This window comes from Nilaparvata lugens, chromosome 12 (genome assembly GCF_014356525.2).
Source record: "Nilaparvata lugens isolate BPH chromosome 12, ASM1435652v1, whole genome shotgun sequence".
Taxonomy (NCBI): domain Eukaryota; kingdom Metazoa; phylum Arthropoda; class Insecta; order Hemiptera; family Delphacidae; genus Nilaparvata; species Nilaparvata lugens.
In genome coordinates this window covers 13,166,056-13,191,059 of record NC_052515.1, presented here as the reverse complement: position 1 = coordinate 13,191,059, position 25,004 = coordinate 13,166,056, and the positions used below count along the sequence as shown (strand labels likewise).

The 25,004-nt window shown below is 33.9% G+C and overlaps 1 protein-coding gene across 2 annotated transcripts in view; it reads left to right on the top strand.

Moving 5' to 3' along the window:
- The window catches only part of LOC120353824, a 555,685-nt gene that overhangs the window by 417,374 nt on the left and 113,307 nt on the right, over positions 1–25,004 (top strand). For both annotated transcript variants that reach the window (XM_039438899.1, XM_039438898.1), the window contains exon 2: positions 19,339–19,611. In XM_039438899.1, the coding sequence (XP_039294833.1) occupies positions 19,339–19,611 (273 nt within the window). The remainder of the gene's footprint in view (positions 1–19,338; positions 19,612–25,004) is intronic.

Below are 25,004 nucleotides of genomic sequence, written 5' to 3'. Positions count from 1 at the left end.
AGAGTGATCAGATTCAATTGAAAGAGTGTATCCAAAGAAATAACATGAATTTAATAAAATGATCACGGGTTTCAAGCTTCCATAAACTGTGGAAGCATAGCAATTTCAATTATTGAAGAATATACATTTTATTTATTTATACATTGATTCATACAGTATCATTCTCAACTATGAATGATTGGTGAAGGAACAACATGCTTAAAGCCCAAAACTGTTCCTTTCCCAATTTAGATAGAAATTGTCCAAAAGTAGGTTATGTTTATACTTCATGATAATTGTAATATTTGAGAGCTACATGGGTTTGTACGGCCAAAATATTACTCAGTATCCCCGGCTTGAAATCATGGTGTTAAATAATAATTACATACAGTAGTTCTTGAACTTTTCAACGTGTGTACACTCTCAACTTGAATATTTCACGTAGAATATTGTCAAATGGGATTCTTGTCACTTGAGAGATCTACAATATTTTGAAACAGTTCAAATGTCGTTGTACCTAAGCCTAATCTAACAATATTTAAAAAATTCTATCTTTTTTTAGCTCTAACATTCTTCAATCACCTACCAATTGATATCAAAGATTGTCAGGTGAAGAATATTTTTTTGAAAAAAACCCGTAAGCTCTCCCAATCATTGATTTGATGTTGTGATTAAGGAATGTAATAAATGTAAATGTAATGTAATGTTATTCTCAAGAGTTGTGTGTATATATTTAAAAATTATGTCTCCCAAACAGGTTTTTACCTTTGGGCTTTATTGTTTTGTAAAATTGTATTGACAATAAAGAAGTTTCAAATCAATCAATCAATTTCATCAGGTCTTATAAATAACAAAAACAATGCTACAGAGGTGTTGTTAGATTATTACATCGTAGAGTTTCAATACAAGTAGCATAAATTGAGTAATAGGAAGAGCATAAGAGCATAGAATTCTTTTCCTTCTTTTTGGATTAAAATAACTTTATTAGTCTTCCTACCCTTAGTGGGTCTATAGCATTAGAAGCTCTTAACACTACTTGTCCGAAAAATACATGTCATTCGTTTTCATTGACACTTCAGGAATTAAAAGTTTGAAACCTGATAAAATACTGATGGAAATAACTGAGATATTGCATATATTCAAATACAAATGAATCAATAATATTATTATTGAACGAAGATCCAAATTGAATGCTGTAAATCATCTGAAGACTTCTGCTACTGCAAATATTGACAACAGGCTAAAATAAAAATTCTCTCAATGCTGTTCAATCCTATATTCCCAATGTGAACTCTTATTGGGGATCTCTTAGATGTAATCCGAAGTTTCACTGGAAAATTTACGCCACTGATATAAATAGATAACTCTGGACTTAATGTCCCATTAACCTGAAACCATGAGAAAAGCTACATTCTCATTTATGCAAAATCAGTTTCTTAAATCTAATCCGAAGTTTTACATTGAAATTAACGCCGCTGATATAAGTAGATAACTCTGGACTTAATGTCCCATTAACCTGAAACCATGAAGATAGCTCCATTCTCATTAAATTTATCAAAAAATCAGTTTCGATAATATTCTTGTGTGACTTTCCGGTTCTTCTGATCGGTTATTTATATGAATTAATGGCTAATTTATTATTCATGAGATGTGTGTAGCCAAACTAATGTCTTATAATAATTAAAATATGAACACATTTGGTTTCAATCCCAGAATAATATTTGTGCTCCATTGATAAGCTTTCTCATAATGATTTATCCAATTTGTTTCATTCAACATCACTACTAGAATCCTTCTTATCATTTTTCAAATATAAAACAGAGGTGTGACAGGTTAAGGTTTTTCAGTTGTCCGGGAAACTCAGACATTTCAGAATATCGGGCAAGTTGATTTATTCATTTATTTACAAAGAAAATGACACTGATGTAATAACATTGAAAGATAAAATAGTAAGGTAGTCCTTGTGCTAATCTTCTTCCAAATTTGTAGGTGACTAAGTCCAAGATAAGGTTAGAATTTCACGTGTAAAATTTTAGTCAAAAATTAACATGGAAACTATTATATAAAGAACTGATATGTACAAAGAACTGGTTGACAGTAATTCGATCATAATAGATCAAAATATTGTAGATCCATATATTCTGAACTCTTAATTTAGGGCTACATAGTTTCTTCTACAAATAACATAATAATTGTTGAATTTTATCGATAATTAGATCTTTTGCTTGCTTATTAGATTATATTTGGCGACAATATAAGGTAGCTTCAAAGTTATTAGAACAGACAGTGCCAGTTGCACAAAAGCCGGTTAAATCTTAACCGTGATTAGATTAGATTATATATTTATTAAGCCATAAACAATACATGAAAGTACAGGCCAATTCAATATTTTAATAAAGTCAATATTATTCCATGAGAACCAATCAGAGAAGCAGTATTTTCAAAAACACCTCCTCTGATTGTTTCTCGTAAAGTTAATCACGGTTAAAATTCAACCGGCTTTTGTGCAACCGCGCCACAGAGTTACAGAGGCCAAGGGCAGTTGGAGATATCGCAGGCTCTGAAACTGAAATCGTGTCAACACTTGTCCCATGTTGTTTACTGTTGTAGTTCAGATAGTTCCTCATAGGTGGCAGCACCTACTTGGATCTTCACAGCTCTCCCCTCCGGACTAAGCTAGGGGTTGAACCGTTCACCGTCTCGACACAGCGAGTAGAATTCAGAAACTGAACTGATGTTGTAGGCCCAGTTTACTAGTAACTAGCAGGTAGCCCGTGCTATGAAAATGAATAAATAAATAAATGAATGAAATGGTCTATTTAAGAAATTGAAAAACTGAAAACTTGACCTACTGAAAACTTGATCTACTGAAATCTTGAAGAAATTGAAAGGGTGAATTTAAGGAATTGAAAAACCGAAAACTTGACTTACTAAAATCTTGAAGAATTCAAAATAATTCTATAATCATCCTCAGTAAATTAATAATGTATAATACAAAATTTCAAGTTAATCAGTCCAGTAGTTCATTCGTTAATTTTCTATCCCGTACGTTTACAAGCCGATTCTTTCCGATTTGAGCTGATTACAGATTATGACTTTAAGTTTAATTTATGAATTTGAGGAATAATAACAGTTTCGACTAAACAAAATATTAGAATTCTCACACTGATTCCGTGTTACAGTAATATTTAACTGATTAAAATGAAATTAGTAGAATTGATGGTGATGTTGTGAAATCTCTCCATAATAAGAAAACAAAGATATTGTCAATTTCACTAAAAATTTATTAAAACTTTAAACAGAACATGGTTTCACGTAGTTAACCAACGCATCATCAGCTGTACTGCGTTGGTTAACTACGTGAAACCATGGTTCTGTTTTAAAGTTTTTAATAAATTTTTAGTGAAATTTGACAATATCTTTATTTTCTTATTATGATTAAAATGACTTGAATTATTAATTGAGTTGTCTGTTCAACGAATATTCAACAATAATATTAACTAATATATAAATCTAATCATAACAGTCTCGACTAAACAAAATATTAAAATTCATAAACTGATTCCGTGTTACAGTTATAGTTAACTGATAAAAATGACTTGAATTATTAATTGAATGGGCAGTTCAACGAATATTCAACAATAATATCAACTGATATATAAATCAACTAATAATATTACTTTAATCACATCATGTATTATTCCAACTTGGAGAAAACAATAAATTAATCTATAATATAATTATTTATAGGAAAGAATTGGCTTACATACTGTTTTTGTACGGAATAGAAAATTCAGGAATGACGGACGCATCATCACGTCTCAACTACTCAACTAATTAACTTGAAATTTTGCATATAGATTGTCAATTCACTGAGAATGGTTATAGCCTATTTTGAATTCCTCAAGACTCCATCACGTCAATACAGTTTATCAAGTTCCCAATTAGATCCTTGCGGAGCACGGGTTACCTGCTTGTTCGGAGCATATCTAAAATATAATTAACTGAATTCCATTGAGAGCTACCTGATATTATTGATATGAGTTAACGATAGTCAATTAATTGAATTTAACCGTGGTTAAATTTGAAGGAAACATTGTCTTTAGAACCAATAAACGAATGTGATAACAATGCGATGACTTCATTTAGGCTAACTACTGTTAAACTTGAAAGACTTACTTGCAACTTGGCCTTGGATGTTATTATCATTATCATTATCTGTTTGATTCCATTGGATAATTTTCTAGTTTCATCCGAATATAAAAAAATGAAGATGAATATTAAATAAAGATGAAACTTATATCTTCTTCAATTGAAATTGCTATGCTTCCATTGTTTATGAAAGCTTGAAGGCCGTGATCATTCTATTAAATTCATGTTATTTCTTTGGATACACTCTTCCTAATTCAAATTCGAAATTTGTGTAATCATGAATAAAGTAAATTGTATCATCATACTAATTTGATTACATTGAATGAATCTGTTACTAGAAATAAACAATAGTGATTCATAATATTCCGCGTAGAAATTCCGAGTCAATTTGGTGCCCTGGCTTGAAAGGCTGACCGTTGGTTTCCAAGGTTGCTGATGTAACAGAAATAGTTAAACTTCCGCAGTAAATTTGTATCACTATGTCGTAATACCGTTAGTAATACCTTAACAATTTAGGCTTCCACTAATCGTTCGATTAACATGATAGTATATTTTGGAATTAGGCTTATCACTCAACTTTGGTTCATAGTTTGATTTAGGTGATAGTATATTTCGCATTTGGCTTATCACTCTTAGGCCTGGTTGCACAAAACCCGGTTAAATTTTAACTGTAATCAATTTGATTTTACAAGAACCAATCACAGAAGGCCTTTCTAATAAGACGGCTTCTTCAATTCGTTCTCGTGGAATTAATCACGATTAAAATTCAACCAGCTTCTGTGCAAACGGCACTTGAAGACTGAATTCTATGTAAATATGGCATTTGGCCTGTCATTATCACTCTCAAAGACTGAATTCTATTGAAATTTCTCTAGTAGTTTCGTGTCTAAGTGGAGAAATATTGGTGGAACATTATAGACTGCCCAAAAATGTATATTATTTGTTTAGGCTAGTCATCTTGAGATATTTGAATTTATTTTATTTGATCTCCACAATTAGCGGATGTTGGTAGAAGTTACAATATAGATTTATACGAATCTATTCCAAATTCAATGATGAATAATTCGTTTTTGAACGGGTTTTCACCATACTACAGTCAAATTTTTCAAATAAAAGTTATTAAAACTGATACTCAAGTGTGAAGCGCTTTCGGATTTTCAAATCCATTTTCAACACACTGTTTTGAAGAGTTGCAGTTGTGTAATGTCGTGGAAAATAGTTCAAAAACGAAGAATACAGTTTTCTTGTGATCTGTGAAGATTTCCTTCTTCTTCTTCTTCTTTTTTTCAAACAGGTATTAGGCTATTGCATGTTCCGACTCACATTCAGCTTGTTATTGGAATAAAAACAAATAATAAAAAATCTGGTGTGGCGCACTCACACAACTTTCCTTGCCGTTATGAAAATTGATCACCTGACGCTAGTGTTCCCGCGCATCTCAAGTCTACTATTCAAAGATTGAGCCAGCTGGTGACAGGGTAATAACGCTGGAGACACACATGAGGTCTGCTATCTCTTCATAGTGAATGATTTAATAGAATCAACAATAATTTGCAATTGAATAATCACATTTTCTCGAATTTAAGCTTATTTTCAATTAGGTGAAAATGTTACTGAACATTAATTGTAGAGATTCTCATGCTCGGAACTCTTTGTTTAAATTGTATCTCAAGCCTGATAATTGAGAATCTAAAATCAAACTTTGCATGGATGGGGCGGAGCTCCTGAATTTTTACAGATATGGGACTTGTGGTAGTTGATATCGATGACCATTTCAGGTATAACTTTAATCAAATCGTTGGAGCCGTTTTCAAGGAAATCGCGAAAAACCCTGTTTTGACAACATTTCGCCATTTTAGCCGCCATCGTTGAATAATCACATTTTCTCGAATTTAAGCTTATTTTCAATTTTAGGTGAAAATGTTACTGAACATTAATTGTAGAGATTCTCATGCTCGGAACTCTTTGTTTAAATTGTATCTCAAGCCTGATAATTGAGAATCTAAAATCAAACTTTGCATGGATGGGGCGGAGCTCCTGAATTTTTACAGATATGGGACTTGGGTAGTTGATATCGATGACCATTTCAGGTATAACTTTAATCAAATCGTTGGAGCCGTTTTCAAGGAAATCGCGAAAAACCCTGTTTTGACAACATTTCGCCATTTTAGCCGCCATCTTGAATTGCATTTGATCGAAATTGTTCGTGTGGATCCTTATATTGAAGGACCTTACGTTCCAAATTTCAAGTCATCCGTTTATTGGGACATGAGATATCGTGTACACAGACGCACATACACTCATATACACACACACACACACACACACCAACACACACACCACACACACACACATCCAAAAACCACTTTTTGGACTCAGGGGACCTTGAAACATATAGAAATTGGAAATTTGGGTACCTTATTTTTTTTCGGAAAGCAATACTTTCCTTACCTATGGTAATAGGGCAAGTAAAGTAAAAACGAAGAATACAGTTTTCTTGTGATCTGAGTTTTTGTTCATTTCCATCTTCTTCTTATCCTTTTTGCAAGCAGGGATTAGGCTATTGAATGTTTCGACTCACATTCAGCTTGTTATTGGAATAAGAACAATAATTGTAATAAATAAATGTATTAATTAATAATATCAATATAATCTGAACCCCATAGAATGAGAAATATAGAGTCTGTAAAAATATATAAATATAGGTTAGATAGAATGAATGGAACAAAGAATAATGAAATAGATGTATATTTCAATGAAAATTAATATGAGATATGGTAGAATGAATTAATATAGATACAGAATGCTATATGGATGAGAAGATCCATCTCTGAATAGGCGAGCGAGATATAAATAGCTAAACAAGAAGTATAAATAGGAGAAAGATGTGTTGAAGGGGTGCAGAAAGTGTAATAAAAAGGCTGAGGGAGAAGAAGTTGAGAAGGTGAAGAAGAGGAGAAGAAAACACGAAATAGGTGAAAAAATGATGAAGAAGGAGAAGCAGTCGGGAAAGTTGATGAAAGCTGAAATTATTGGTAAATAGGGAATATTAGTAGTGGTAAAACGCCACTTAACTAGTTAATATTAATGATTGATTTGTGGGATCACTCTCTCTTTATCTCTCTTACACTCACTCACTCTCTTTTCCAGTCCGTCTTCTATCCTTCTCTTTTTCTTCTTCTTCTTCTTCTTCTTCCTCGTCGTCGTCTCCTTCTTTTTTTCTTCTCCTCATACTTCTTCTTCCTCTTATTCTTCTTCTTCTTCTCCTGTCTTTTTCTTCTTCTTCTCCTCCTCCTTCTCCTTCTCCTCCTCCTTTCATTCCTTCTTCTTCTTCTTCTGTCTTCTTCTTCTTCTTCTTCTCTTCTTCTTTTCTTCTTCTTCTTCTTCTTCTCTTCTTTTCTTCTTCTCCTGTCTTCTTCTTTTCTTCTTCTTCTTCTTCTTCTTCTTCTTCTTCTCTTCTTTCTCTTCTTCTTCTTCTTCTTCTTCTCCTTATTCTATCCGCCATAACTTCTGCAACTTCCCTAACTATCTTCTAAATGATGCATCAGTTGTTATCGCAGTTCTACAAGCTGCCTCCTCCTCCTCCTCCTTCTCCTCCTAACCCTCCACCACTACTCCTCTCCCTCATCATCCTCTTCACTTCTAGTTCCTGACCTAGATTTGCAAGCGATGCGTAAACTCTTACTACATGAAATCAGAAGTTTCAAATTCTCTACTGAACATGACGTATATCCAAGAGTACTCTATTTCATAGTAATATACGTATATTCTCCCATATATATCCCGTAATATACGTATATATATCCTCACATACTAGTTATTCAGTCGATCCTCCTTGGTCGTATCCAACATTCTCCTTAGCCATATATGATGTACAAGTTTTCTTAGAACTACTGGAAAATCCAATCGGCCATTTCCGAGAAAAGCTGGAAAATTCTATCAGCTCTTGCCTGGAGAAAATTAGAATAGGCTACTCAGGAAATATTCGTTGCATAGTTGTTGAATGAAGATTCAGGGATCAAGATTCCTGATTGGAAAATTATAAAAAATAAATATTCCATAGAAGAGGAATTTCAAGGGAAGTTCATGAGAATTATTCCATTATATTCTATCTTTTCTATTCTCTAACATTCTGTTCTATCCTATCCTATTCTTTCCCATTCCACACATTCCTATCCCATTTGATTCTATCCTATGTCATGCTATTCTTTACTATACTATTCTATTATATCCTATCTTTTTTCTTTGGTAGAGAGTTAGTGGGAAGGATACTTCGAATATTCTTTCCGAAGAATGGACATTGATATGTCCAAAGCTCCGCCAATTTATGTAGATGCATAACAATGTAAGTATTATCTATAATTATTATATTACAAATTGCTTTTTCATATCATATACAGCTCAATAATTATTTTATTAATTTATATTTTGTAAATTCATCTGTAATTTTGCTGTATTGTAAGCTTATTGTAATCTACATAAATAAAGTACTCAAATCAATCAATCATCCTATCCTATCCTAACCTATCCTATCCTATTCTATCATATCCTATCCTATCCTATCCCATCCTGTATGTATATGCATAACAATATTATCTATAGCTATTACCAATTGCTTTTTTCATATCATATGCAGTTCAAAAATAATTTTCTCAGTCTATATTATGTAAATTCATCTATAATTTTGCTGTATTGTAAGCTATTGTATATGAGTGTATAAGCCAGTATATATTGTAATCTACATAAATAAAGTACTCACTTAATCAATCAATCAATCCTATCCTATCCTATCCTATCCTATCCTATCCTATCCTATCCTATCCTATCCTATCCTATCCTATCCTTACCCATCCCATCCTACCCTATAATACTCTAGTTTATTCTCCTCTTAGTTTCAATTCACATACTTCTTCGTTGTTTTAGGAACTGTAGGTAATAAGTGGGATTATATTACTCCATTTCAGGAAAGAAATCAATGCAAAAGGAGGAAAAGGAGAAGGAATACAGGTCATGCAGTAGAAGTAGGGGTTGAATAATTTATTAATTGGGGTTGAAAGTATCGGGCGTTCTACTGAACCACCCTTCACGGGTCTAAAGTGACTTATTATCGTGGAACTTGACTCCTAATCTTAGATTGATCTCAGATTAAGCAATAAAAAAGCACACTAACAATATCGTTCGATTTGACGTCGTTTAATCTCCGATTTAACTTCTCATTAACCAGTAATACAACAGAGTTGCTTGCTACCGTAAAACTTAATTCACAGGTTAATCATCGATTAATAATGATCCTTATTAGATTAACTAATAATTTAACAACACTCTTATAGACGTTTAGTTATTTTGTATTATTCCAATCTGAAGCTGCGTACACATATTCGCGCTTCCAACCCGCACCGAGCACGCTCCTCCCTCGTACCGCCCTCGTACCACCATCAAACCACAGTCGCTCCGCCCACGCACCCATCATGAACGTTACGAAGAATGTTAGATCTTCTCGCGTTCCCCGGTCGAACCACTGTTGCTCGCCGGTCGATCATCAATCGCTCTGCTGGAGTGACGTTCGTTGCGGAGCAGAGCGAAAGTCTGTACGCACCGTTATAACTAATAATCTAACAACACTCTTATAGACGTTTAGTTAATTTGTATTATTCCAATCTATGATTCATCTTTCCATTAACCAATAATACAAGACAGTAGCCTGTTACCGTGACACTTAACTGTCAAGTAAATCCTCGATTAATTGATCCTTATTAGAGTAACCAATAATGAATCAACAACACAGTGAGAGTATCGTTCGATTTGACGTCTTTTAATCGCCCATTCAACTTCTCATTGACCAATAATACAAGACAGTAGCTTGCTACCGTTAAAATAGAATCATGAAGTGTAAACATAACCTATTTTTGGTCAATTTCAAACGTTTAAACGTTCATGAAGTGATCTTAGGACAATTTGAACGAATGAAATAGATTTAACGAACAAGTAGTGTCCTAGAGCTTTATTTATTAATGTTATAGACCTACTAATGGTTGGAAGACTAATAAATTTATTTTAATCCAAAAAGAAGGAAAAGAATTCTATGCTCTTATGCTCTTCCTATGGAATTCCAGCTTGGAGCTTGTTGTGGAATATAAATTGATGTAGAATGATTCAATGCGTATCTGTGAATTTTTTCTACTATTATTGTCAGATTTTTTGAACATTTTCCTCTAGAAAAATATGACTTTTATCATTGTAGCCTGATCATAAATAAATCAATCAAGGAATGATGATGAATGATTAGTTCAATCAGTATACTTATTTATATACTCATCACATAAATTATACCTTATGTAACAAACTTGCAATCCATAAAGTTGATTTAATTATGGTATCAGAAATACTTTGAGGAATGTACTGTTAATTAATATATAATAATAGAAGTAAATACTTCGAATAATGTACAAATGCGGAGTGGAAATTCATAACATCCCAAAAATGCATTTTCCTTTCAATATTAATTCGTTTTTTTCTGCAAGCACACTACAATATGAAAATTTATTATTCCAAAGTATCATCACTCATTCAATTCAATCCACTTCCACAATTTTACTCTTCATGTTTCCCATTTCACTTACTTCTTTCTATAACAATTTTATCATTTTTCTCTCTGTATATTCACATTCTAATGTGTCTAACTCTACTTCGAAGTTCTCATTTCCATTATTATTTTCCCATTCTTCAATGTTCCTCAAGATTCTGAAACTTCTACTCCTCTCTTTCACATGTATCATCTTATTATTCCTTATTCAGCTGAACTCTTCCGCATGGCTGTGGACAAAATTAGGCTTGCCATGCTGGTTGCCAACATCCGAAACGGATAGGAACTACAAGAAGAAGATTCCTTATTCTCTTCATTCTATTACTTTTCCATTCTCCTCCTCTTTCTCTCAATCTCTCTTATTTTTATCAATCCTTCCTCTATTACTTCCTTGAAACCTTATTCTCCTCTTTACTTCATGTTTCAACTACTATCTCCTAATTCTCAATCATTCTTTATAAATTAATTATTATTATTAATTCAAACAAAAATACATCATTAAAATTATAGGGAGAGGAAAAATAAGGTAACCTTGTGCTATTACTACTCTCCCAAATTTATTGATTCATACAATGAGTACTTCATCAACAATGATAGGGAGGGAAAAAATAAGGTATCCTTGTGTTATTCCTCTCCAAAATTTAGATAGGGTTACACATAGTCCGAAATAGGTTGAGTCTTGTAGTTGTTCACTTCAAAATTTTCAGTCCTCAATATTTTTACGAAGTAGATTTCTTAATTAAGATGCTTTAAAACCAAACATAGAATGAATATATCACATTATTATCACTGGAATAGGAAATATTCACATAGTGAAGAAATTGAATGGAAAAGACTAAGAAATTGTCAAAAACCACAGATTTATTGATACTTAGAAAGACCGGTTTCGGTTATTACACCATTGTCAATCTCTGATAAGTTGACAATTTCTTAGTATTTTCCATTCAATATGTATAATTGTCATAATATCAACTTCTCAACTACACAAAAAATGATATTGAAGAAATCATTTTGAAGGACCAGAAAACAAATCTCTTGACCTCTTATTTCCCACCCCAACCACTCCCTTCACCACCACCTCCTCCTCCTCATACACATCTCTTCTTATTAATCCATCTTCTATCACTTCCTTAAAATTTCATTCTCTTACTTACATAGCCTATTTTCCTCTCTGCTCAATTTCCCCTCAACTTCCACTCATCTCCCTACTTTTTATCCCCCACCTAGTCCTTCTCCTTCTTCTCCTTCCTCCCCTTCTCCCCCTCCTTTCTCTCCTCCTCACCATCTCTTTCCATCAGTCCTTCTTCTATCACTTCCTTGAAATTTCATTCTCCCACTCATTTTCCGCTCACCTTCATTTCCACTCCTCTCTCCTCTCTGTACTTGCCATCCTCCTCTTCCTCACCTCCTTCTCCTCCTTCTCCTCCTCCTCCTCCATTATTCCTCTCATGAGACACGATGGTACCTGCTCTTTCATCCATCGGGTGCTCTGAAATTAATTAATCCACATCAACCACGGCAGACAAGAGAAGCACTGCAAACTTTTCATCCTCCTCCTGCTCCTCCACCTCCTCCTCCTCCTCCTCATCTTCCTTCTCCTCATCCCCATCTTCCACCTCATACTCACCCTTTTTTCCTTCCTTCTCTCCTCCTCCATCTTCTTCCTTTTCTTCTTCTTCTTCTTCTTCTTCTTCTTCTTCTTCTTCTTCTTCGTCTCTTCTTCTTCTCTTCTTCTTCTTCTTCTTCTTCTTCTTCTTCTTCTTCTTCTTCTTCTTCTTCTTCTTCTTCTTCCCCTTCTTTGCAGTTCCACTCATCTTCTCCTTCAACAATTCTGTGCTCCGCTCCTCTGACGGATATTCATTCATCTCATCGCAGCTCATCTTGTGTTCTATAGACGCATGGATTCACCTGCACAACTGTTTCCTCAATCTGTGAAGTTATAATTCAATTCGAAGTTATATTTTCTCGTATGCTGTTGTTGTTTTTTGGCATCCAGATTTCATTATGTGATGAAGAACTTGGGGCTTGCTGGATGAGTCCACTTTTTCAAGAATAATTGAGCCAATCTTATGATTTATCGTCTCAATCAATTTCCTCTACTATTTTTAACCTTTTTCAGATATCAAAATAGTTCGTTATGATCAAATGTTTGTAGATTATTTGAATGATGTAGATAATTTTTAAATTGAATTGAACTGGGCCCCTAAAAACATTATTGTTGATATAATGGATGTAAGTACAACATGGTCGATCTAGAATTACTCAGTAACCAAAGTCAGGAATCAATTAAGATAATTAAAATAATTCAGGTAACTAATAGCAATCGAAATCGGATTTAGAAAGAGTACTAATATTGAATGAAAAAGACTGAGAAATTGTCAAAAACAACAGATTTATTGATACTTAGAAAGACCGGTTTCGGTTATTACACCATTGTCAATCTCTGATAAACTAAAACTAAATAAAAGAGTAGCAGAATTTATACTAGTAGGCGAGTACTGCTATTGGTCAAGTGCATGAACGCCTGCCATTGGCCCAGCTAGACAGTCTCCTCCCACTCAACGGTGTGACAAAATGGCGACTTAAGCAACAGAATCGCCATGATAACAAAATTTACTTTCAGTACAAAATAAGAACCAAGAGAACAAGTGTGAAAGATAATAAAACAAATATGTAAATGGAAAAACTATTGACTAATGTTTGCTTACAATTTCATGATAAAACTAAATTCGTAGTGTTGTATTGGTTGAAATGAATCTGGTCATTTAAACTATACTGGGAATTTTCCTTGATTATTACTCTTGTTATTTCTAAAGCCTCTAGAATACTCAAAGAACTGTCTTTGTTATTAACATGCAGAAACTCAACATTCTCCTTAACTGTGAACTTGTGATTATTTGTTATCAAATGTTATGCAAAGTCTGTTAACTTTCTAAGTATCAATAAATCTGTGGTTTTTGGCAATTTCTTAGTCTTTTTCATTCAATATGAATAATTATCACAATATCAACCTCACAACTACATAAAAAGTACTAATATTGTCAGTCTTGTCAGTATGAACTCCTCAAGGTGGGATAATCCCTTTGAAAGGATTCGTTATGATTAGTATTTGATAACGCATTATTAGTTGATGATGCTCAAACATGGAAAATAATTGGAATAAGGATGCAGTAAATATTGGAAGGATGAGAATGTAAAAGAACAGTAAGATAAATAGGAGGAAAACAAGAACAAGAGATGAACAATCGAGATAGAGAAGCAGAAAGTCGATTGGAAGAGGTAGAGTCATTGTAGAAGATTTATATTCAATCAGATGAGGAGGTGTAAAAGAATTGGGAGAAAAAGATTGAATAGAAGAGCTAGGAGAAGTAGACTATTATAAAGAGGAATTAAGAACCAATAGTGCCTACTTTGGTGCCTATAGGTTGAATTGTGCAATATTTGAACGTTTTTGATTCAGATAATAATATTATTGTTCATCATGTAATGATTGAATGAATAAGAAACATATATATTATTATAAGGAGAAGAAGCTGGAATAAAATAAGAAGGAAAACGAGAAGTGAATAGCAGCGAAGAAGAAGAAGAAGAAGAAGAAGAAGAAGAAGAAGAAGAAGAGAAGAAGAAGAAGACAGAAGAAGACAGAAGAAGACAGAAGAAGACAGAAGAAGACAGAAGAAGACAGAAGAAGACAGAAGAAGACAGAAGAAGACAGAAGAAGAGAAGAAGAAGAAGAATAGTCAGTAGGGGAACAACTGTTACGTTGAGTTTCAGACCAAGCAAGACATTAAATTTGCAACAATAGGCTGAGCAGAGAGAGCCATACCAGAGTGAGATTCACTTCAAATTGTCAGCATTGTTTCAATAGGTAGCATCCATGATATTCATAAGGTATGCTGACAGTATGAACCTACTCCCGTACATGCTTGCTACCTGTGTATGGTTTGGTGGGTACGGGGGGGGGTGGTTCTGTAAGGGGGTAAAAGGGGGTAGTTTAGCCGCTATCTTGGAGCCATATTTGGTCTAATAGGGATGGGTTGGTGGTGGAGGGGGGAGAGGAGTGGCTTGCGGGATAATTTCCATAATTGAGCAGCTACAGAAACGGAGGAAAAGGAAGATAGAGAATGGTGTGCTATTGTGTGGTGATTGTGGAAGAGGGAGGTGTGGGGAAGAGGAGAGAGAAGAAGGGAAATTAGATGAAAGAGAAGAGAAAAATGGAACGATAAGATAAATGAGGACAATAAGATATGGAAGGATAAGATAAGAGAGTATAACTTAACAAAGAAATCAATGGAGATTTGTTGTAAAGAGGAGAATAAATTCAGATTCAGAGATTTGATTGATTGATTGATTGAGTACTTTATTTATGTAGATTACAATATAAACTGGCTCATACACTTATATACAATAGCTTACAATACAGCAAAATTAAAGATGAATTTACATATTATAGACTAAGAAAATAATTATTGAACTGTATATGATATGAAAAAGCAATTTGTAATAAATAACTATAGATAATTATATTGTTATGCATCTACATAAATTGGCGGAGCTTTGGACTTATCAATGTCCATTCTTCGGAAAGAATATTGAAAATATCCTCCCCACTAACTCTCTACCAAAAGAGAATGATAGATGATAACAGAAGACAAGAGGGGAAATGGAAGGAAAAGCGATTCATTGCCAAAGTTTATTGAAAGAAATTAATCTGCCAATGTTTCAATACAAAAACGAACAAAACAGTACGAGTGGTCAATAGAAAAGAGAGAATGGAGGAAATATGATAAAAGAACAATGATAGAGTGGGGAGAAGACAATGATAAGTGATGGAATAGAAGGAAAAAGCAATAGAATTGTCTGCAGTAGGAGGTGGTGAGGAGAAGAATAAGGAACGAGATCCGTGGTAGTAATAATAATATTATTTCAAATTATTTTGGTTTTTTTCGGACTATGTGTTATTTAAATTTGGGAGAGGAATAGCACAAGGTTACCTTATTTCTCCTCTCTTTATCATTCTGATAATGTACTATTATTGTATGAATGGATAAATGAATATCGAGTGACCTGGCTGGCTGAGGTCTGGTGTCAGAGTTTTCAGGTCGCAACTGATCAATTTCAGGGCCTCTGACATGACCTAACGACTGCTTTTTAGGCAGCCGGGACCGACGGCTTAACGTGTCCATCCAAAACACGGGTAGTGGTAGTGAGAAAGGGTTATCACGATTTGAAAACTAGGAAGAGGATAGAGATAAAGGGGATAGAGATGAGAAAAATACGTGAAAGTAAAAATGCATTTTCGAAATTGTAAAACAAGACATAGAATTCAGAGATTTAGGAAAGAGAGTTATTTTAGTAGTTATAGTGACGATGGAGGAGACGACGTAGTGTAGAGAGAGTGGATTGCCCGTTTGAGGCCCGGTTGCACAACAGCTGGTTAAGTTTTAACCGTGATTAATTTCACGAGAACCAATCAGAGAAGGCGTTTTTGAAAAGACGGCGTCTCTGATTGGTTCTCATGAAATTAATCAGTGTTGAAATTTAACTGGCTGTTGTGCAACCGGCACTGAGAAATATAAGGAAATCATGTTGAAATTTAAAGCAACTAAATTGGAAAACTATGGTGAAGAAGAAAGTATGGAAAATACTTGCAGGGTGAGAAAATATTGTAGAAAACTAGAAATGGAACAGGATAAATTAAAAATAGAATGGGAAATAGGAGTTATGGTTTTTGATGAAGAAGAACTCGGAATAGGAGATAATCATTAAAAATAGAGTAAGTAATAGGAGGAATGGTTTTCTAGTTGACAGCGGCGTTACAACGAGAAGCGCTGCTTTCTCTAATAAAATAATCATTGATTTGGTGGATGGTTGGAAAAGCCGAGCGAGAATAATTAGGTTGCACGATTCTCTAATTCTAATTCATAATTAGCATCGAATAGCTCTGCTAGAGCGACAGAGCTCTGACGCTCTTCAAGCTAGAATATTGAGTAAATGGGTTTGGGAACTAGTAATGCATACATAATTTGAACTATTTTAATACATTCACTGGATATTTGTCTATATTTTATTGCTCATTTTGTGATATACTACCATAGTGTAGTACTTTATTAAGAAATTACACCACATTATTATACCATTTTTAATGTCAATGGAGCATTATAATGATTATATAATATAATGTGGTGTAATTTAATAATAAAGTAGTACACTATGGTAGTATAATATCACGAAAAGAGCAATAAAATGTAGACAAATATCTAGTGAATGTAGTGAAAAAATAGAACAAGTGAATAGCTCAAATTTCATATTGTAAAGAAGTAATATTTGACCTTAAAGTTGTGTTGTTATTATAATAATTTATAATAATAAAAAGTGGTTGACAATTTCAAATTTGTTTTTTCAAGTAATATTTGGTTGGCAACAGAATCCAAGCTCTACAACAGCAAAATTACACTACTCTGTAACTCATCAACTCTTATCAAGGAACATTTGTCCTTCTATCTATATTCTATATATATATATATATAATATATATATATATATATATATATATAAAAGCGAAATGGCACTCACTCACTCACTCACTCACTCGCAGAACTAAAAATCTACCGGACCAAAAACGTTCAAATTTGGTAGGTATGTTCAGTTGGCTCTTTAGAGGCGCACTAAGAAATCTTTTGGCAATATTTTAACTCTAAGGGTGGTTTTTGAGGGTTTAAAGTTCGTCTTTTAGCATGTATATTCTTCTTATTCCCTTAATTATAATTAATATGTCCATACCATATGTTATTATAGAACTATAATCTAGAGAGAGTACCTCTTCGAAACAGTTGTCAACTGGTAACTAAATTAATAACTTTGTTTTGAAAATGCATTGATTGAAATGCATTTATCGCGGAAAAATTGATTGGGCACTGCTACTTCAATCAGAGCTATTCCTGGGAATATTATATTACTAGCCGTCAGAATCGCTTCGCTCGCCATATCCATTTAGTCTGGACCCCCGACTGGATCGTCCTAACATATGATAAAAATGCTCAAATGAAAAATGCAGGCAAGCGAAGTGAGCCTACTTATCTCATTCTTGGACGATCCAGTCGGGGGTCCAGACGGATATGGCGAGCGAAGCGAGCCTGACGGCTTGTAGTGTATAAAATAAGAAAATAAAATAGAATTTAGCCTTATCAAAGAAGATAGAAAACCTATTTTTATCCTTTTTAGCTTTATCATTCTAGTTGTAACGATTGCATGATTATGTATCCGACTTTCAATCGATTCCCAACTCGGTTGAGAAAGAATTGAATAAATAATTGTTTGTGAAACTTGGCTGTGCGATAAATAATTATTATTGTTCGCGTTTGACACAATTTAAAACTGGGACAAAGTTTCAGAATATTGTTTCCACCTGATGCGAAAGTGCATTATTGAAGCTTGAGTCTTTGCATGGCTGTTGAATTATTAACAATGCTTTGCTGAGTATTGTGCAATTTTCTTGCGAAGTTGTGTTATAATCGACTGCAGAGTTGCGAGGTGTAGGAAGATTGCTGATGACGGAGAACAAAGTTGTTTGAAAAGTTTGTTATGGTTCTGATAAGAATGAGGACAGCTTGGTTTCATGAATTCAAGATTTTGAATTGATACAAGATTTAGGATTGTTGAAGTATGAATTCCAAATTGTAATTATTTTTCGAATAGTATGATAACTGTGTAGATGAGTACTGAATTTCAGTTGACAATATACTTTCTTGATTGTCAGCTATTTCTGACTACCAGAGTGAGGTAACTGGGATGCTTGGATTGAATTAATTTATTGGAAAATTGATTAATGTGACTCATTGACGGGGAAAGTAGAGAAGAGGAGGCAAGTTACTGGAGGTCAGTGGGACACATATAGAACATCAACGTCACATATAGGAACATAATTGTATAATTTTAAGAGAAATAATGAAACTGTAGAAATAGAATACCAAATCGGAACATAGTCACATATAGGAACATAATTGTATAATTTTAAGAGAAATAATGAAACTGTGGAAGTAGAATACCAAATCGAATAGAAACAAAAAATTTACTTTTAAAACCATTGGAAATCTTGCAAAAACATCTTAGTTCAGAAAATATTTTTAACTAAGGTTGATGCACTCGTTACTGTCGTAATAAATTCATAATAATGAAACATAGACATAAAATATTATGTAGAACATGAAATATTCTTGTAATAAAGCATCGCATTATCTGACTCGAAAGTAGATGCAATCAACAGACTTAAATCTAGCAGTATTCTAAAGGTGCGTACAGATATACGCGCCGCGAACATGATCAATTCACTTTTAATCAGCTGATTTTTTCTGTATTTTTACAGAAACGGTAAGATACAGTTATATAAAGCTTGGCTTAAGCTGATTAAGAGTGAATTGCTCATGTTCGCGGCGTGTATATCTGTACGCACCTTTATACACCGTATTTTCTTTATTCATCTATTCAGTCAATGTGATACAATGGGACACAAGAAACTCATTCATAAATTGCTGATTTTTTATAATGTTTTTTTTTTAATTGATTTTCTATGAATTGATTTCTATAATCCACTAAATATTTGTTGTCTATTTTTGTGATTACAGGAAAAGCTGGAAGACTGTACGGCGCATACAGTGTGAGTGGCTCTGAGGACGGTGATTCGTCACCAAGGCCACAGCGCAGATCGGCCCAAGGTCACTACCAAGGTCACTACCAGGGTCAAGGTCACTACCAAGGTCAGAGTCAAGGTCACTCGCCCCTCTACCAGCACCCGGCCGGCCTCAGTGACACGCCCACTTCGGACAACGCGTCAGACGCCACACTCACCGACTCTGAACTCGCTCTCGCCAGGGACTCCACTCTGCTCGTGCATAACGGTGAGTACTTTTCGGATCACCCTTGTACTGTCGATAAATGTATTGATCACACTTGTACTATTGATGATTGTATTTATCACCATTGTACATTTGATAATTGTATTTTGTTTTTCTATGTTTGCATTGGTCAGTCGTTAAGTTTTCGTTGACCCAGAAATGTGTTATGTTCTTTTATGGACATTGAGCATCTTGCTACTTTTTTGATGACCCTTGTGATCTTGATACATTTTTCCAATGTGCTATCTGTATCTTTCAAATTGTGATACGAGTGAAACTGAATTCTGTATAACATAAGCAACATTTGTGAATCCTTTGGTTGAATAGCACATTTTATAAACTAAAACAGTTAACTGGAACATAATTAAATATTGTTAATTACAGTATTTAACTCTCCATCCGACCACTGACTTTGAAACCGGCTCAAGTTGTTTTGTGGATTTACAAGTCACATATTATACTGTAACTAGCTTAAATAATAGTTTAATGCACCTCATGACAAACTTTATCTGGATGCATACCTGAGGAGGCGCGATGCGGCATTTTATTTATATAGATAATTCTCCAACCGCAAAATAAATAATTCACTAAAAATCAACTAATTCTGAACACCAAAGACAGCACAATTATTCGAAACAATGATTGTCTTTAGAGCATGTATGTCTTTAACCTGAGGCCGCACTGCTGGATGGTTGGCCTACACACAGAACATGGGCGGTTATGGAGCAGTACACACTCTTGTCTACTATCTACAGACGGCTGTTGTATGACTCAATGATTATAACAGCTCATTTTCATTTTTGTGTGTGGCCAGCTTACAAATTAATCTTCTTCCATAAGGATTACATTTCGGATGGACACGTTAAGCCGTCGGTCCCGGCTGCCTAAAAAGCAGTCGTTAGGTCATGTCAGAGGCCCTGAAATTGATCAGTTGCGACCTGAAAACTCTGACACCAGACCTGAGCCAGCCAGGTCACTCGATATTATTTATTTACATTTAAACTTTGAAGGTCCGTAGGAAAGAGTCCTGAAGTCAGATTATGAACTTGATAGGCCATAAACCTGGTCCTGAATATAACGAACACAACTAAAAGAAAATCATCAAATTTGGTGCACACATAAAAAATTTATTGAATGTCAAAATTTGAGGCTCGATTTTATTCATATAGATGACATAATATTTCCTTCATATTTTAACAATATAACAATTTAAAACATATTATTCTAAATTTTTAGATTGTTGAAGTGTGAACAAAATTTCAGAAGTGTTGAAGATGTGATTAGTATTGAGCCTTGAATCTTTATATTATTACATTATTCAGTCACATTTCTCTATTTGTGCTTAATTTCTAGGATACTCATTTAATCTATCTAGGATACTAATTGGAATTATCATCTATTAAATTAATAAGTGTCTTAGAAACCAAACCATATCGTGGAAATGTGAATTGCAGTCCAATGATTACATGAATTCAGAATTTTGAATATTTAGCAATGTTTTCATTCATCATGGAGCAATATGATACAATATCAACCGAGATTTTAAAAATAGTTTGAAATACAAATAATACATTTGAATCCAATCACAAATCAACATACATTCGACCACACTAATCAGCAACTAAAACTTGAACTCTCCTAAACATAATACGTTTTAGAACCTTGTCAGTTCACGCTTACGTTAACTAAAATTTGAATTCTCCTAAACATAATACGTTTTAGAACCTTGTCAGTTTACGTTTTACAACCTTGTCATAATACGTTTACGTTCTAGAACCTTGTCATAATACGTTTTAGAACCTTGTTCAACAAATCCAATAAACTTTCAAAACTAATTAGACAATTAAACTACGCTAATCAGCAATCAAAACTCGACCGGTGACGTTTATTGGAGGACTCTGACATAGTACATAATAGATGTCAATCACTTTAATGGTTGTCCCAGTTGTCAGAGCACAGAGATGATTCCGAGATGAAATAAATTGATATTCAGATCTCGCGCTATGCGGCTCTCAACTATCGATTCACTTTATACTGTCAGCATTTGATTGAATGGAAAGTATTAATGTTATTTATCAGCATTTACTTGTGAGTGTCAGCACTGGTTAGATGTGGAGCATTGTTGGTTTTTATCAGAGTTGCTGACATATTAAAATGAATTTAACACAATGCTGAGTTCTCTTAATTTAGTCAGTATTGATTTAATGGGAAGCATTAATGCTATTAATGAGGAAAACTGACAGTTTAAAATGAATTTCACACAATAACAGGCTAAGATTTACTGGAGACTGTCAGCATTGGTTTTTATGGCAAGTACTGATGCTATTTATCAGAGATACTGACATTATGAAATGAATTTCACACATGCTGAAGTTCTTTAATACAGTCAGCATTGCTGAACGGAAAGTGTGGATGCTATTTATGAGAGAAACTGTCAGTTTGAAGTGAATCTGACACAATGGCCGGGCCTGGGATTGGCTATTGTTATGATGTAGCATTGTGTCCGCTCGGTCATCCGAATGATGCGTGATAATTCGGCCGGATAATCGAGGGTCTGTGATGGCCCTATAGTGATATCCACGTTATAATGGCAGTGGAGAAAGATGGGAGAAAACGTTGCTGATTCTCTGTCTTGTCAATGCCTTCTTATAGACGGTAGCTGATACAGGTTTATTGGTGTGATATTTACTGTGCATTCTCGTTTAAAATAAACGATTATATTTTATTGAGCAAGAAATTATATTTTTAATAATATAATAATGATTTTTCATAACTAAGATGAAATATTTTGTTAATTAATTATTAATTCTACATTGATGGTAGGGTAGTGGAGAGAGTGCCAAACTTATATTTACCTGGGTACAGTTTTGAATGAGCAGTGGGACCATTCTCAGGAGGTGAGGGCTCGGATTGAAAAAGCGAGAGCGGCATTCAAAATCATGTCAAGAGTATTCAAGTCGCATAATTTGACCCTTAAACTGGAAATTAGATCCTCCGTTGTTATATATTTTCAATTTTGTTATATGGAGTTGAGTCTTGGACCCTGACTGAAACAACAACAAAGACACTTGAAGCGTTCGAGATGTGGACCTATAGATGAATCCTGAAAATATCATGGATGGACAAAATTTCCAACAACAGGGTTCTTCAACAACTCAATAATAAGACGGAAATAACGTACACTGTCAAGAGACGAAAATTGCAGTATCTGGTACACATTATGAGGAATGGAACTAAATATCAGTTGTTGAAATGTGTACTACAGGGTAAAGTTCTTGGCAGGAGAGGTGTTGGTAGGAGACGAATTTCCTGGTTAAAGAACTTGAGAACATGGTTTGCAGTGTCCACCCCGGAACTTTTTAGAGCGGCTGTCAACAAGGTTATAATTGCCAGAATGATTGCCAACATTCGGTAACGGATAGGCACCAGAAGAAGAAGAATTATACATTGTTAAGAGACGATCTGGCAACAGAGCAAAGCGATGAAAGGATAGCGCTATCCGCTTTGTTGAATGATAGACAAGGATAGCAGTACCATTGCTAATCAAACACTGTCATTATAACCTGGACCTGACTATAGTATAGCTGAGCGGTTTAAAAACCGACACAATCATGTTGAGATATATATGAAAATTACTGAGATATTGCAATTATTCAAATGCTAATGAATCAATTATTATTATTAAACGAAAATCCAAAATGAATGCTGTAATCACCCCGAAGACTTCTGTGAAGACTGCAAATATTGACAACAGGATGCTGATATATCTCGCTACTAGTAGTTCTGTGAACAGTAGACCTCACGCAGTATTCTCATCCACAAGTACCTGATTGAAACTATAGACCTTATGGAAATACAGCAATAGACTGGCTTCTCCACACATCTGTGTAATCACTTGTCAGCTGATTTATGATGAATAATTCTATAGTCTGATTTTTACTCCAATATTGACGTATGAAAAAGGCTCATTTTTTCTTTTATATTATCCTTGAAAAGCAAAATTTCCAAAAACCTTGTATGTACGTCGACGCGCAATTAAAAAAGGAGCATACCTGTCAAATTTCATGAGAATCTATCACCGCGTATCGCCGTAAATGCGCAACATATAAACATAAACATATAAACATATAAACATATAAACTATAAACATATAAACATATAAACATATAACATATAAACATATAACATATAAACATATAACATATAAACATATAAACATATAAACATATAAACATATAAACATTTAACATTCAAACATTAGAGAAATTCCAAAACCGTCGACTTGAATCTTAGACCCTACTTCGCTCGGTCAATAATACTGCCCGTTCAAAAACATCGAACATCTTGAAAATGTATCTCTCCATCAACGTTGTAGACAGTTGCAGCCAGACCTGATAACAGCGCTCACACTCACATTCCGGGACGACACGTCACAGTACGATAGAACAGAAAGCTCTATGTTTATTGATTGATTGATTGATTGATTGAGTACTTTATTTATGTAGATAACAATATATACTGGCTTATACACTTATATACAATAGCTTACAATACAGCAAAATTATAGATGAATTTACATAATATAGACTAAGAAAATAACTATTGAACTGTATATGATATGAAAAAGCAATTTGTAATATGATAACTATAGATAATAATCATATTGTCATGCATCTACATAAATTGGCGGAGCTTTGGACATATCAATGTCCATTCTTTGGGAAGAATAATAAAAATATCCTCCCCACTAACTCTCTACCATAACGTTAATTTCGTTATTTAAACTAAGGATTCATTTATTAATGGAAATATCGTAAAAGTTTTAAAGTTATTTCGGATTTTTCTAGACATTTTAAACTGATCAATTATTTATTATTCCTTGAGAAAACATAACAACAAGTCAATGTAACTTACTGAGCACTAGGTCCACTCTATACAGAACTACTACCACATAATTGAATTTAATACCACATAATTAAATAATTAAATTGATAAATTATTTTATTTTTTGAGAAAACATAACAACAGGTCAATGTAACTTACTGAGCGCTAGGTCTACTGTTCACAGAACTACTACCACATAATGTATAATGCTATATCCATTTCAATTTCCACAACAAATTATCAATAAATTAGAATAATCATAATTAGAGGCTTATCTCTATCTCTTCATTAATACAATTAAATAATCCTCCACTCTTCTTTTTGTAGTACAATTTTTTCTTCGAATCGTTTCAATTACACATTTGTAGTCGATCTAGATTTCTTCATTGATACAAAACTTATACTCTGGTTTTTGTAAATAATAGTCTACACGTTTTGCTCTGAATCGTTTGTACTCAAGTGTGTGTGTGTGTGTGTGTTACGAACACACACTCTCACACACACGCATGCCA